At 38.9% G+C, this 16,885-nt stretch overlaps 1 protein-coding gene across 9 annotated transcripts in view; it reads right to left on the reverse strand.

Annotated features, from left to right (window-relative positions):
* The window catches only part of LOC117299095 (rho GTPase-activating protein 5-like), an 82,473-nt gene that overhangs the window by 60,632 nt on the left and 4,956 nt on the right, over positions 1 to 16,885 (reverse strand). For all 9 annotated transcript variants that reach the window (XM_033782528.1, XM_033782524.1, XM_033782527.1 and 6 more), the window contains exon 2: positions 2,753 to 3,746. In XM_033782528.1, coding sequence (XP_033638419.1) covers positions 2,753 to 3,158 — 406 coding nt within the window. In that variant the 5' untranslated portion in view covers positions 3,159 to 3,746. The remainder of the gene's footprint in view (positions 1 to 2,752; positions 3,747 to 16,885) is intronic.

Here is a 16,885-nt window from a genome sequence, read left to right on the forward strand (position 1 = left end):
CCATTTATAGGAGTCCAAAATTTGACTCCTATAAATGGCCCAAGGTGGTACTATGTAGTCGACGAGTTAATAGGGAGACCATGAAATTTTGATTGATTCTTGTGACGATCATTATTATTCTACTTTTAAAACATCTATCTAATCATGAATTTTTATAACAAACGGTTACAAAACCCTTTTCAAAAAACCAACTTGACCGATCCAAGGCAACGTGTTCCTTTAATGCATGTCTTACTGCCAATTAAAATCAACTCTTCCTGCAGAGCTGATGCTACATAATGTATGTGTACAACCTCAGATCCTTGTGGGGCCATCTGGGGTTGATTTCCACTGTTGTACATGTACATGTAGCCTAGTACATTGTGTAATCCCAACCACGTATACAATCCACCCTCCCATTATAACCTTTTCTACTAGTTAAAGGCAGTGGACACTATTGGTAATTTACTCAAAATAATTATCAGCGTAAAACCTTACTTGGTGACGAGTGTAATGGGGAGAGGTTGACTGTATAAAACATTGTGAGAAACGGCTCCCTCTGAAGTAGTATAGTTTTCGAGAAAGAAGTAATTTTCCACAAATTTGATTTTGAGACCTCAGGTTTACAACTTGAGGTCTCGAAATCAACCATCTAAACGCACACAACTTCGTGTGACAAGGGGGTTTTTTCTTTCATTATTATCTCACAACTTTGACGACCAATTCAGCTCAAAATTTCACCGGCTTGGTATTTTATGCATTTGGTGAGATACACCAAGTGAGAAGACTGGTCTTTGACAATTACCAATAGTGTCCAGGGTTAGCAATGTCCATCCCTGATGCAAATTTAAAACAGATCTATCGTTGCAGTACATGTAACTGCTGCCAAAACTAATGTAGGGTTCTACCGGGCAACCTCGGTAGTCTAGTTGGAAGACACTGCTCTAGAATTGCAAAAGTTGTGGGTTCGAATCCCATCCGAGTAATATGACTGCGGGTTCTACCGGGCAACCTCTGTAGTCTAGTTGGAAGACACTGCTCTAGAATTGCAAAAGTTGTGGTTTCGAATCCCATCCGAGTAATATGACTGCGGGTTCTACCGGGCAACCTCTGTAGTCTAGTTGGAAGACACTGCTCTAGAATTGCAAAAGTTGTGGGTTCGAATCCCATCCGAGTAATATGACTGCGGAAATATTTTTCACAGGACTCAGGAAAGTATCGAGTATACATGTACAATGCTATTAAACACACATCGGTGTTTGGGTAAAAACCAAAATTAATAACAGGCCTACTTGTCCAACTTCTTCAGCTGAGTATGGCCAAAAAATAAAAATTCCAGTTGATCGTCCGGATTTTTCCAAACAGAGTAGGATGAGGGCATTTCTAATTTATATTTTTTATTTAACAGGCCTTCAATTCTTCAGTTTGAACCCACTGCACACTTATTTTATATCTATTTGTTGTATGAGCAACCGGGTTAACAGGGTTGGATTAGACAATGTTCATGTACGTAATACACTAGAAAATATTTGCTGGTAGGCCTTCACTTATGAAACCGCGGTTACACGTGCTCTAGAGCATCATGTTAGATTCAGAAAAATCACCTCTCAGACAGTCCTTTTGAAAGTATTTTTTTTTTTTTTTACAAAAATCGAAAGAAAACAAATAGTAAAAATGGATGCGGGCGGGGACGATCAAAACTGATATTTTTTTGCCTTAAGCTGTGTACATGTAGCAGAAACTTCTGCTCAGCAAATTTCTTAGCTAAAACAAGAAATAAATTTTGGTACCAGTCACAGCAATGATTGTTTTTGGCTGGTAGCCTTTCTTTTTTTTAGCTATTTATACTTTGGTGAACAAGGCGGTTGCTAGCGACCACCAAAAACACGTTGAATTGGACTTTCATAAAATCTGAGGTCTCGAAATCAAATTCATGGAAAATTACTTCTTTCTCAAAAACTATGTTACTTCAGAGGGAGCCGTTTCTAACAATGTTTAATACTATCAACAGCTCTCTATCCCTCATAACCAAGTAGGTTTTTATGCTAATTATTATCTTGAGTAATTGACAATAGTGTCCACTGCCTTTAATAATTATCCAAATTGGAGACAATTGTCCTGGAACTTAAATGTTTCCTTTTTTTTTGCAACATGGTGGCCTATCCTGTTTAATAACGGGATAGTCCACCGTGTTGCAAAAACAGGACATTTTCCATGATTCTAAAGGCATTCTAATAAAAAAACAAACACTTGACTGCAGGCCCGAGGCCATGGTTCCAGCTTTGGGCCAAAAATAGTTATTGCGTACGTATGTAGCACAAACACTATTAGTAATTACTCAAAATACTTATTAGCATAAAACCTTTCTTGGTGACGAGTAATGGGGAGAGGTTGATGGTGTAAAACATTGTGAGAAGCGGCACCCTCTGAAGTGCCAGAACTCTGTTACCCAATAGTCAGCCAGGCTAACATTAGTAAGCATATGAAACTGATACTAGGTGCCAGACTGTCAGAACTGCTGTCTCCATCCTTAAAGTTTACCTTCTCTACCTGGGAATGAAAAAGTTGACCTTCCCTACCTGGAAATGAAAAATGTTAAGCAATTTTTATCTACTAAGCAGCTCTGATATGAGATTGGCCCCAGGTAGTCAGTCACGTGTAACATGAGCAACCTTATGAAATCGACACTAGGTGCCAGACTGTCTGCATCCATACCGTTGACCCCCTCCCTACCCGACAACGAAGGTACTCACTAAGCCCAGTCAGTACTCACCTAATTGGTCTTTGCATATGTACATCAGTTTCTCCGCCGATGACAGACTACTCTTGCATCTCTTCTTGTAATCCTTGTCGCCGTGTCCCCGCAGCGGCTGGAACGACTGATCATCGATGAACTCCGTCAGCTCCATGATGCTGCACGTCACCGACGACCCATCCTCCAACTGTTTATTCACCTCCCCCCAGTACAAGAAATGGTCGTTGTTGATCACCCGCCCGCTGAAATCGATCTGACTGATAATCGAGATGTGATCCTTGTAGAAGTCGTCGGCGTGCGGGCGGACGAACCGATTGCAGAGGCAGGATTTCCCGACTCCGACCGAGCCTTTCGTGCGCTCGTCGCCGGACAAGCCGACGACAGCGATGTGGAAGGTACGGTCTTGGAGTTTCTTGCCCGCCATGGTGGTGACGTCACGACGAAACCGTTGGAAGACTTGTTATTCAAAATTGTTCAGGAGGGTAGTTCACATGATATCATTGTTTTAAAGTTATATTTGGTGGATCTGCTTGTTACGAAATCATTAAAAAAAAATCATTAAAAAAAGTCTTAAAAAAAAGTTTAATATTCGTTTGACGTCAAAATCAACTTTGCTCTCTAAATCTTAACTTAATTATGTTGTCCCTCTTGAAGACAGCCTTGCATCACTTGGGCTAGGATCGGCAGTTGGGACACGATCCTCAGTTGGGATATGATCGGTAGTTGGGACAACCTTGCATCAGTTGGGATATGATCATCAGTTGGGATTTGATCATCAGTTGGGATTTGATCATCAGTTGGGATTTGATCATCAGTTGGGATTTGATCATCAGTTGGGATATGAACATCAGTTGGGATTTGATCATCAGTTGGGATTTGATCATCAGTTGGGATATGATCATCAGTTGGGACTGGATCTTCAGTTGGGATAGGATCTTCGGTGGGTTGAGTGTCGATCAAGGAGCTTTCAAAATCATCTTTTCAAATTCTTCTTTCACTTCACCGCCATTTTCTGAAATTTGCAAAAAATAAAGAAAGCAATTCGGATGAATATAAACTACAACTTAATTTTTAAAAATCACAGAGGCAACAAAGGCGATCGCCTCAGTGCCCCCCTGGTTAGGTGCCCTTCAGTAGAAATGTTCAATTTCCTCTACTTTAGGGTGCCCATTACCAAGAAGAAAATGCCGCGGTGCCCAATTGCTCTTTTCAAAACAAAGCAAGGCCCACATTGTACATGTACAGGTACATGTATGTACAGGCCTGAAAAGGTTCATGACCAGTGAAATAAAAAGTAAGATAAGATAAGATAAGAACTTTTTTATCGCACACTGGGGAAATTAAAACTGGCCGTGATTTAAAGGCAGTGGACAGTATTGGTAATTGTCAAAGACTAGAGCCTTCACAGTTGGTGTATCTCAACATATGCATAAAATAACAAACCTGTGAAAATTTGAACTCAATCGGTCATCAAAGTTGCGAGATAATAATGAAAGAAGAAAACACCCTTGTCACACGAAGTTGTGTGCGTTTAGATGGTTGATTTCGAGACCTCAAATTCTAAACTTGAGGTCTCGAAATCAAATTCGCGGAAAATTACTTCTTTCTCAAAAACTATGGCACTTCAGAGGGAGCTGTTTCTCACAATGTTTTATACCACCAACCTCTCCCCATTAATTGTCACCAAGAAAGGTTTTATGCCAATAATTATTTTGAGTAATTACCAATAGTGTCCACTGCCTTTAACAGTACAGTACAGGAGTGTCCTGGTGTAAAAATATAAGTAGTTTGTGTAGGCATTTGTACAATGGACCATTCCGGCTTTCCACTAAGCTCCGCCCACCGCGCACGTGAGCAACACACGTGTACAAGCACTCCCAATGACATTCTGCCGCGCGTGCCAAATATACACGCACGCATGACCGAGTTTGTCCGACCACAATCATTGCTGTGATTGGTCAAAATGGGTGAACGCGCACAGTTTGATTGACAGGCCGGATCGGTCCATTAGTGCTGGTCCTCTGCCAACATTTGCATCAGGGCAATTCCTGACAACAATCACAGAGAACTCAGAGTTAATACTGATTTGTTCTAGTGTACACAAAGAAGACAACACTCAAGGGGAAATAATTTTTCATAATCAGGTTTCATATTTGTTCATCAGAAGATGGAAAGATTGGTTTATTTTCAGTTAGATTCCAGCAGAATCAGGGAGAGTTGGCGGTTCAGCAAGTTATACATTGCACAGAAATAAATGTGCATTGGGCCTTCTTGAATACACCTTTCCGGAACATTTTTCATACCTGGGGTCGATTTCACAAAGATCTAAGATTGATCGTAACTGCAAATCAATCGCAGTTGCTATGAAAATGGTGATGTCACAATACAAATTACTATGGTGATACTGAAAAATTGTCTTGCGATGAATTTTATTGCTTTGTGAAATCGGCCCCTGGAGTGATTTTGATGGGATTTGGATACTATGGAAATATGATTGACCATCTATGTAATTGTAGGCTACTGTATAAAAAATGGCCAAACCCTGGTCCAAAATACACAGCTGTATACATGTACCCAGTCATGTTGTCATGGTTGTACAGTTACAGTACGATTACAGTACAGTATGATTACAGATCTGTTAATATTAATAATAATAATAATAATAATAAGACACACACATATCCACCCTGCTGGGTGTTCAAGGCGCAGTAAAACCCCAAAAAAAAAAAAAAAAAAAAACACAACACATTACGCTGTACATGCATCCTACAAGGTGTACTAATCTTTATTATAAAACACCCAAGCAGATCCTTGCCATTTGATTGGAGGATTGTCCGTCACGTGATAGCAAATAAAAGTACCATTGCACGCTGAGTCACTCGCCGTGCTTTTTCGTTCCATCCGAAAAGTACCATTGCACGCTGGCAGCGTGCAATGGTACTTTTCGGATGGAACGAAAAAGCTGAGTAAAAACATCACTGCGTGCGCGTGTTTTTGGTAACGCAGCAGGTGTTACTGCAAGAAGGCATAGTAAAATTACTAGCATTCGGCTTCTACAGTTGAAATTGTTTGTTTTGAAAGTTGTTTCTTTCAATCAAAATGACAAAGTTCTACTTGGATGTTATATAAAACAAATAATGAATGTTTTTCATTCGTGCAATGGTGCGAATATGTTCATTCGTTGAAAGCTGGAATGTTCCATTCAACTCGGCTCCGCCTCGTTGAATAGAACATTCCATCTTTCAACTCATGAACATATTCGCACCATTGCACTCATAAACATTCATTATGTGTATACTATACAGTGTGTAAAAATGCTTGAACGTCATTCATCAAGTTCATTAGTCCATCCAGAGGTTTTTTCCCACACTCAGTTGGTTCTTGCGAAACAGTTGAGTAATAATGTACAATGTACCATTTGCATAATACTGAATTGTCATGGTTGGGCGATACTGATGTAAAGTCAAGTGTACAAGGAGAGCTGTATGGGACTTTCCCCTGACCATTTCCACACCTGACTATTTTGAGCTGCATTAAAAAATACCATCCCTGTTGAAGGGACGGTACACGTTTGGTAATTAATCAAAACAAACTTAAAAACTGACTTGGTACCGAGCATTGGAGAGCTGTTGATAGTAAAAAACATTGGGAGAAACGACTCCCTCTGAAGTACGTACATGTAATTTCTCAGATGTAATTTCTCACTAAAATAATAACAAAACTTCTACCCCTAGAAGCCTTTTATTCCTAACGATAGCACACAAATTCACCCAACAAGAGTGCTTTTTCTTTCATAATTTTCTCGCATATCTTTGATGACCAATGCCCCTTATTTTTGACCGCGCGAGGGCGCTATAAATAGTATTTTGATCACTTCCGGGGGTACACGCGATTCGCCCTGCACAAATTAATAGGCGTTCTGTCACTTTTGTTGCGCCGTAGTTTCAATTTGCTTTAGAGGTGGATTATAACGGCTCCTTTAAAAGTCTTATTGTCTGTGATGGATTAGATGTCTGTGGTTATAATGTGTTCCAATCTTTAAAAACTGTTTTGCGTATGAATGAATATACCCCCGGAAGTGATTGAGAGCGCCCTCACGCGGTCAAAAATATGGCCCATTGAGCCCAAATTTTAACAGGCTTGTTATTTTATGCTTATAAATGAAGGGATACACCAAGTGAGAAGACTGGTCTTTGACAATGGACCCTTCCCATGAAATATGCTAAGTACATTCACGCATGTGTACAGACCCTGTTGGTTGGCAAACGCCATAGAGTTGTGCACTAAGCAGACGCGCAATCGCGTCTGCGTCACGCACCCATTAGCCGTGTACAAAATAGCGCGATGTTCCCTCATTTTGCCAAACAAAACGTTAGTGCGCACGCGCTATGTGCAATTTACATATTTTCATGGGAAGGGTCTATTACCAAACGTGTACAGTGGTTTTAATGTACTTATGTACTATACAAGTCCATGTAAACTTAACTACACGTTATGCCCTTGAGTTTTACGTGTACGCCTGTTCGAGCCCAGATATTTATAGCACTTATCAACTGCATTAGGCTGTACATTAAACATTACTGCCTCAGAAAAAAACATCCCAACAAACTACTTGTAAACATAGAATAGAGCACCATGTAATTCACTTATGTATGTTGCCAATTTCTTTTTTCAAACGCATTTAATGAAGATCTTATCCCAATGGAAAATTTTTGAGACGCTGGCGGCAGCAGACATTAAATTTAATGAACCATTTACGTATGGTTCTTTTTGAGCGACTCTAGTCTAAGCATGCATGTTTACTCAGTAATTTGTGTGCGTAGTAGGCATGGTAGGTCCAAGCATGCCCTGCTGGGTATTCCAGGCACATTAAAACAAAAAACAAAACAAACAAAACAGACACAACAAAATTACTCCTTGACAACTTACTGGCAAAACCTGTACTGAAGATTATTATTATTATTATTATTATTTTATTCGCCATAACAGTACAAAACAAAATACATTGACAACATTATACCCCAAGATGGGCAAGGGACAACAAAAGCAAATACATACTATGATCCGTAGATCTGTTGCCCCACATCAGGGGAAGATGGTAAACTTGCTCTCAGACAACCTCTACTTGTGTGTGTCCTTGAAAGTGACACAGTGTTGAAGACTAGCCATGTTGAGATAAGTGACTTGGAATTGTATGCATGATCACACAGTGTGCATCAGGGCTGCTTCAACTTGCAGTTGAGGTACTGACTGATGTCTACTGTTATAAAGGGTCTATGTAACTTTTGTAGGACAAAAAACACAATGTCCACAGATTTACACTAAACTTACACAGTTTGAAGATAATGATAGTAGAAAGCTTCCCTGAAAATATTACGTGCTGAGGTGCTGTAGTTTTTGGGAAATGAGTCAAAAAAAATGTCATGAAAATAATTTTCCTCTCATGAGACGAAAATTATTTTAATCATTTACAAACGTTTTTTTCATGACATTGTTTTACTCATTTTTGAAAAGCTACAGCACCTCAGTGAGTAATATTTGAAGGGAAGCTTTCCACTATCATTATCTTCAATCCCCGTTTACAAGTTTAATGTAAATCTATGGATATTTTGAAAAAGTACCCAAATCCTTTAAAGGCACTGGACACTATTGGTAATATTGTTACAGGCCTGATGCTTCACGGAGGCAATGACGGTGATTGCCTCCATGCCCCCTGGTCAATGCCTTGGTGCCCTTTCCCTTTCAAAAACGAAGCTAACAGGGCTGTTGTTAGCATAAAATCTAACTCAGTAACGGGAAATGGAGCTCTGTTGATAGTACAATAGAACATAAAGAAATGGCTCCCTCTGAAGTAACGTTAAGTTTTTGAGAAAATAGATTATAGTCCTAAATTGGAAAAGTTTAGTGAAGTCGATGGCAGTCCAGGATTTTGGTACTTTTTGTATCACAAAACACTTTGTCCACAGATTTACATACGTACACTTTAGTGTGACTTAAAAATCTGTGGACCAATTTGTGTTTTGAGCTATAAAAACTACCCAAACCCTTTCTAGACATGTATGACGACGAAGAAGGTTGATAGTAGACTGACATGGGGGAGAGTGTGTCTGATGTGTAAGTCCATATATTGCCTCACTGACTGGCTGTGTACAAGGATGTTACACACTCACATGAAGAGGCTCCCTCGCTGCATGCAGTTTGAAAAAATTATGAATGATATTCTACAGTCACAGTTAGCTGATTTTGGTTCAGTGTGCTTTGTGTGCAGATACGTATACATTCACAGGTTTGTTTTATATGAATACGTGTGGTTACCGATTACAGGGCTTTACATTTTTGGGGGGAAATACACAAGACTGCTGGGCATGTACATGTACACTGTACATGTACATACTAAGCATACTCTCAAAATTTGGAGTACATTACATGTACATGTATGCAGTGCTTTTGAAAGCCATTATACACTTTCGGAACAGAAAAAAAAAAAAAAAATCACAGATTTACAGGGTTTACAGAAGGTATAACTGAAAGACAACTCTTAAAATATTATTCCATGAAATGCTTCACTTTTTGAGAAAACATTAAAACGATTATCAATTCTCGATGTCGAGAATTACGGATTTATTTTAAACACATGTCATGACACAGCGAAACATGCGCAAACAGGGGTGGGGTTTTCCCGTTATTTTCTCCAGACACCGATGACCGATTGAGCCTAATTTTCACAGGTTTGTTATTTTGTAAGCAAGTTTTGATACACGAAGTGTGGGCCTTTGGACAACATTGTTTACCGAAAGTGTCCAATGGCTTTTGAAAAAAACATGCTACGTACATGTGTATACACCTATTTGTTGTGAGGAAACTAATAAAGGGTCTACAATGTACATGTAGGTATTTTTTGTAGTCCACAAAACATAATTTCAACAGATTTACATGTACATTAAACTCGCACAGTTTGAAGATTTATAATGATAGAAGAAAGCTTCCCTTAAAATATAACTTGCTGAGGTGCTGTAGTTTTTGAGAAAAAAAAGCACAGAGCACCCGGGGCAATTGCCGTCACCGACTTGTATTGATGGGCAATTCGTTTTACAATGTAGGTAGGGAGTTATTGTGTCAAATGTATGGGCAATCCATTTTAGTAGTGAGTTTTGGCAGTGTACTCCATCATGAATTCACTATTAAAACCCATTATCAATGTTATAATTTCCTTGAGTACATGTAATTCATCAAATTAATCATACACTTTAACTGCATCTGACATCTGGTAATCCCACAATACATGTTCCTGCCCCTGCAACAACTGAACTTTGATCCTCTGTACAAAGATATCAATTTGTTTGTGCATTAAAGGGATGCTGCAGTGAATTAAAATAAAACAGTTAATTTTGCCGTCATTTATTTCTGATATATGTATTGAACCTCAATAAAATGTGTTGTGTTTTTTTTCCCGACATATCTCACTTGCGTAATTAGCGAATAAGTCATGCCCCCCTTTTGTGGACTGTTACCGCCCCCCCCTACCATCGACGTCACGTCGGGAATTCAAACATCGTCGGCAAAAAGAGTCTGGTCCTTAACTACATGCGCCAAGGTATCAGGCCACACAGTGCACACGTCTATATGAACACAGCCAGGGGGCCCGACGGCTCGGGTTCCCGACATGACGTCACGTTATGCCCCTTTTAGGGCCGGGGTGAGTTCCCCTAATCTCTTGAAAACAATTTTTAAAATACTTGCGCATTTAATAAAAAATATATAAAAATATTTCAGGTTTAAAAAGTCATGTTTAATCGTTTAGATTATTAAAAAAAACACTGCAGCCACCCTGTAAAGAAACACGTTGCCTTGGATTGAACGAGTTGGTCTATAAAAAGCGTTTGTAACCGTTTTTTATAAAATGCATAATGGTTGGAAAGATGTTTTAAAAGTAGAACACAATGATCCACACTAGTGTGTCTCGATATTGCATGGTTTTCCTTTTACCGTGCGAACTGACATGGTCGGCCATTTATGGGAGTCAACAATTTTACTCCCATAAATGCCCGACCGTGTTAGTCTACTGGGTAAAAAGAAAACAGTGCAATTTCGAGGCATGTTTGTGTGGGTCAATGTATTCTACTTTTACATTGTCTTTCTACCCATATTAAATGCATTTTATAAAAAACGGTTACAAACGCTTTTCAAAGACCAACTCGACCGATCCAAGGCAATGTGTTCCTTTAAAAGCAGGGGGTTGGTTTATATAATGTGAGAACACCTTAAAGGCACTGGACACTATTGGTAATTACTCAAAATAATTTTTAGCATAAAAACTTACTTGGTAACAAGCAATGGAGAGCTGTTGATGCGAGAAACGGCTCCCTCTGAAGTAACTTCTCGCTAAAGTATTAGAATTTGATTTCGAGACATCGGAATTTGATTTTGATGTCTCGAAATCAAGCATCTGAAAGCACACAACTTTGTGTGACAAGGGTGTTTTTTCTTTGGTTAGTCTCTCGCAACTTTGACGGCCAATTGAGTTCAAATTTTCAGAGTTTTTTTTTTTTTTGCATAATGTTGAGATTTACATTACCAAGTGAGAAGACTGGTCTTTGACAATTTCCAAGTGTCCAGTGCCTTAAAATGAATTTTTTTTACACACGAGCGTACATGCACTTGGTTAAAGCCAGTTACATTGTCGGCACAGAACAAAAAATAAAAGTTCACAGCTTTATAAATAACTTACAGGGTTTACAGAAGGTAATGGTAAAAGACTTCTCTTGAAATATTATTCCATGAAATGCTTTTATATTTTTCGAGAAAACATTAGAACAATTATCAATTCTCGTTGTCGGATTTATTTTAAACACATGTCATGACACGGTGAAACGTGCCGAAACAAGGATGGGTTTTCCCCGTTATTTTTTCCCGACTTCGATGACCGATTGAGCCTAATTTTTTACAGGTTTATTATTTTATATAAGTTGGGATACATGAAGTGTGGGCCTTTGGACAACACTGTTTACCGAAAGTGTCCAATGGCTTTAAGTGGGCAAACAATGAGCATGCAATCACAAACATTGTTGGCGCTTATCGTTGATTAATAATCTAATACCATTAACAATATACCACAGAACTTTACTGATTAGTGTAGGCTACTGTTTGTACACTGAAGTCCCAATTCACCACTTCAGTAGAGGGCCCCAATTTCATAAAGCTGTTTAGAGCAGAAAATTCTGCTTGACAAAATTCTTTGCCAAGCAAAAAGTGAGTGGGGGACTAGTCACAACAATGTAAACTTAATGTAATTTTGGCTGGTAACCTGTTTATGCTAAGCAAAACTATTCTGTGCTTAGCAAAGTTGTTGTGCTTACAGAGGCTTGATGAAAAGAAATTTGGTCTCACATTGTACATGTACACTATGGAATCATATTTTGTATCCACAAACCCCACCGGCCTGCGTTCAAAAATAAAACAGTGACATGCCAAAAATCGCTGTCCAAGTCTTCAATTGTTAACACTTTCAAAGCATTCTAAGGAAATCCTGTTGGACAGTGTTTATTATTTTTAGTGCAGTTCCTTATCTTGGCAACTACATACATGTAGTACACTGCTACAATACATGTACATGTACATGTAGTACACTGTATGTTAAAGGCAGTGGACACTATTGTTTGTGTGCAATTACTTGCAAAATAATTATTATAAAACCTTACTTGGTAAGATCGAGAAGGCCTGTGCTCACAGAGAAGGGATTTATCTGAGGAGGAGCACAGACCTTCTCTGCCAGGTGTTTAAGAAGACAATAGATCAGAAAGATAATTTGCAGCAAGCTCCTGGGAGCATAATGTATTTATGTTTTGAGTAATTACCGATAGTGTCCACTGCCTTTAAACTTCACTCTTGAAGAAGGAGCAAATTTTCCTCCAGTAAGGAGCAATCTATGAGTAAAATTTAAATTTAAATTTAAATTTTACCGCTAGTGCCCCTATCTGAGAGTGGACAGTGGTGGCTATTCCCTCAGGATGCCCATTTGCCATTCATGTACGTATGTAGTACATGCAGGTAACATATAACGAGTGTGAAAAGGGCATGGGGGAAGTTTTAAACTGAAGGGGCACCAAGGCCAAGACCAGGGCAACAGAGGCCAGTGGCCCTGTTGTTATTATATTCCAGGCATCCAGTGAACCAGCCAGTCAAGGTCTCGATACCCATGTAGCTCAGTTGGTAGAGCGCCGGCACGTTAATCCGGAGGTCGTTGGTTCGAATCCCACTCTAGTCAATTCTTTGTTCAACCCCCAAAACCAATAAAAATTATTAACAGACCAAGAAACAGTACCTATGACGTCAGGCCTGATACTTCACGGAGGCAACAAAGTCAATTGCCTCCGTGTTCCCTGGTCATTGCCTTGGTGCTCTTGAAATACTTGATAGTAGGCCTACAAATTTGCAATTTCATCACATACACATGTACATGTAGGGTAACCTTTACCAAGAAAAAAAATGCCTCGGTGCCCTTGCCCTTAAAAAAACACAGCATACAGCCCTGCCCCTGTGACATGATGGTTTGGGCTGGTCACCCTTTCCTAGTGGCAAGCTAATTATTGCAATGCATGCTAATAAAAGAACTTGTAACAGGAAACTTGTCTCAGATCTCAAATTCCTATTCAAATTATTTGCTGCACAGCATTGGTTTAATTACCAGTGCAGTAGTCCATTGGTCAAATACATGTGTACCGGTTGAAGGCACTGGGCGCTATTGGTAATTGGCAAAGACCAGTGATCTCACTTGGTGTACAGTATCTCAATGCATTTATAAAATAACAAACCTGTGAAAACTTGAGCTCGGTTGGTCGTCGAAGTTGCGAGATAATAATGAAAGAAAAAAACACACCTGTCACACGAACTTAGTGTGCTTTCAGAGACCTCAAATTCTAAACTTGAGGTCTCGAAATCAAATTCATGGAAAATCAATTCTTTCTCGACAACTAGATTACTCTAGAGGGAGGCGTGTCTCACAATGTTTTATACTATCATCCTCTCCCCATTACTCGTTACCAAGTAAGGTTTTATGCTAATTAATAATTATTTTGAGTAAATTATCAATAGAGTCCACTGCCTTTAACAAGGCTCAAATTTCACACTGTACTCCAGTGATTTCAGCGTCGGGCCAGTAAAGCTCAAGACGGGGCAAATCTGATGGTCCTGTTTATTTTATAATTCAACATTTTTGTCTCGAAAAATGATGTTCAAATGTTGATTTTGAGTCTAAAAAAACTTTCAACCCTGCCGAGAAAAAAAAACCCAGAATCTTGACATCAATCTTATGCAAGTGTTTTGTTCAAATGAAACAGTTTAGCTGATAAAACCGTGTTCTCACTTTGATAGTCTCTTTTCATTTTGATTCTGTTCTTGTTAATAAATTAATCCATATTATAGTGAAAGCGCAACAAAATCTTAAAAACATTATAATAATATAGGCCTAATAACGAAGTCTTATACAGCGCACGTATCCTACCAAACAACAAGGCACTCAAGGCGCTGAGTATTTATATTATATACAAACTTTCAGAAAGATAGGTTATTGCAGCGATGAATTTAGTTAGCACCTCATAATGGTTAACAAGGTGCTACGGCGCAAACAGCAGCTACAGCCAGGAACACCGGGGCGATTCCCCTCTATTTTCGATAAGTGCACTGGGTTCTTTTACATGCGTTACACAACACATGGGACCATAGGCTTTACGTCCCATCCGAAGGACGAAGCAATGGTGCGGGGTCTTGGTTAAGGACACAAGTGTCACGGCTGGGGATTCGAACCCACACTCTGCTGATTATCTGACATATCTTCAAAGTGAAATTATTCTGAAAATGCATGAATAAATTACGTACACTGTTCTATCGAATGCTGACTGTACTAACCAAGTATGTTAACTATTATTATATGAATTTTAAGAGTGATTCTCAAACGTGTGCGTTCCCTTTAACACCTTCCCTGGGGTTGTTTCCGTGCACACATTTGTTATTTGCATCTTTGGCGTACACTGCGCTCCGAAAGTACTGTATAAAACTGCCAACAGTATAAAAATAAAACACTTGGGCTTCAAAATTGATTACATTTTCATTATTCTATCCATGCCCCTGCACAATGATCCGGTGCCGGCAATATACCGAGTCTGGTGAGCAGACCCGAGGGGGTTATAACGAGCTGTTAGTTCTGCCACACTGCTATCAGGGTGGCCATTGGTGTGTGTTCCGTTCGTGTTAAGCCGAACAGATACAAATTTTCCGGTGTTGTGATTTTTTCTATGATACAAAACAAAATTGATGAGGTTTTTTAAATCAAAGAGTGTTTGCTAATTTTATCTAACTACATTCACTAACACTAATTGAGATTTTAAACTAAGTAGGCTACAGCCTACAATGAAGTATAAAGTAGAAAAAATTGAAAAGAAGAATAAGAAATTAAAAATATTAAAGGCTCTAAATCCGAAACATGTTAAAGCCATTGTACACTTTCGGAACAGAAAGAACAAATCACAGAACAAATAACTTACATTACAGGGTTTACAGAAGGTTAATGGTGAAAGACTTCTCTTGAAATATTATTCCATGAAATGCTTTACTTTTGAGAAAACATTAAAACAATTATCAATTCTCGATATCGAGAATTACAGATTTATTTTAAACATTATGTCATGACACGGTGAAACGTGCGGAAACAAGGGTGGATTTTGCTGTTATTTTCTCCCAACTTCGATGACCAATTGAGCCTAAATTTTCACAGGTTTGTTATTAATTTTTTTAAGTTGTGATACAGGATGTGTGGGCCTTTGAAAAATACTGTTTATCGAAACTGTCAATGGTCAATGGCTTTAATAGGCCTATTTCTTTCTGTTTCGATCTAGAAAACAATTAACAAAAGAGACTTTGCAAAGACTTTTCATTGAACACTCCACAGCAAGTGTCACAGAATGTCTCCAGTTGGCATAGATTTAAATACTTAATACATAAATTTGGTGGCAATGTTTGAATTATATCTTGGCACAAGGTTACACATTACAAATTTAAAAACAGAGCCAAAGGTGAGACAATTAGACAATTATTAGGAAACTGTAAATTTGTACAACTCATGAGCACCAAGGCAATAGCGGGGGCATGGAGGCAATCGCCTTTGTTGCCGACATGGAGTATCAGGCCTGGGCCCAAATTCATAGCTGCTTAACGGTTTGTAGCAAATTTTTGTGCTTGACTGTATTAGGAAAATTTGCAACGGTGTAATCGACGTAGTTCACAAGTTTCGCAGAAAAGTTATGCGGGCATATTGCGCGTTCACCATGGATTTGCATTGTGGCGTCATTTATTAAGCACCGGAAGGTTAGCACGCCTTCTTGTGTGCTTGCGGTAAGCATTGCTATGAAATGGAAATCACGCAGTGAGTACAAAATTGGTCGCTAAGCAGCTATTAAAATTGGGCCCTGCCCCTAATAGAGTCACTTGTATGTTCCCAACGCTTCCAATTACAGATCATGATTGTACAATTTGACAGAGCAGAACCATTATCTACTGTAGCAGAAAAATGTCCACAGGCCTTACATCATGTAAGGAGTGTATTTCACAGGTTAGCATATAAGAAATATTGCGCATTCACCATGGATTTCCATTGTGACGTCATTTTATTATGTAGTTAGCACCGGATGGTTAGCATGCCTTTTCTTGTGCTTGCTGTTAGAATTGCTAAGAAATGGAAATCGCGCAGTATAAGCAAAAATCTGCCGCTAAACAGTATTAAAATTGGGCCCTGGGTCCAATTTCATAGAGCTGCTCAGCACAAAAATTTGCTTAGCATGAAATTTATTCCTTGATAAAACAGGATTACCAACCAACTTTCCATTTGAGCATATTGCTTGTTACTGGTATTCAGCTATTGTTTGCTTAAATCCTGAAAATCACGTGGAAATTTACATGTAGTTGGTAATCCTGTTTTTATCAAAGCAGAAATTTTGCTAAGCAAATTTTTGTGCTAAGCAGCTTTATGAAATTGGGCCCTGGTCCCTACTAGAGTCTAGTGTAATGTAAACTTCAAATTACAGATCATGATTGTACAATTTGACAGAGCAGAACCATTATCTACTGTAGCACTAGCAGAAAAATTTGCTTAAGCCGTAC

The sequence above is a fragment of the Asterias rubens genome, chromosome 14 (genome assembly GCF_902459465.1).
Source record: "Asterias rubens chromosome 14, eAstRub1.3, whole genome shotgun sequence".
NCBI lineage: Eukaryota > Metazoa > Echinodermata > Asteroidea > Forcipulatida > Asteriidae > Asterias > Asterias rubens.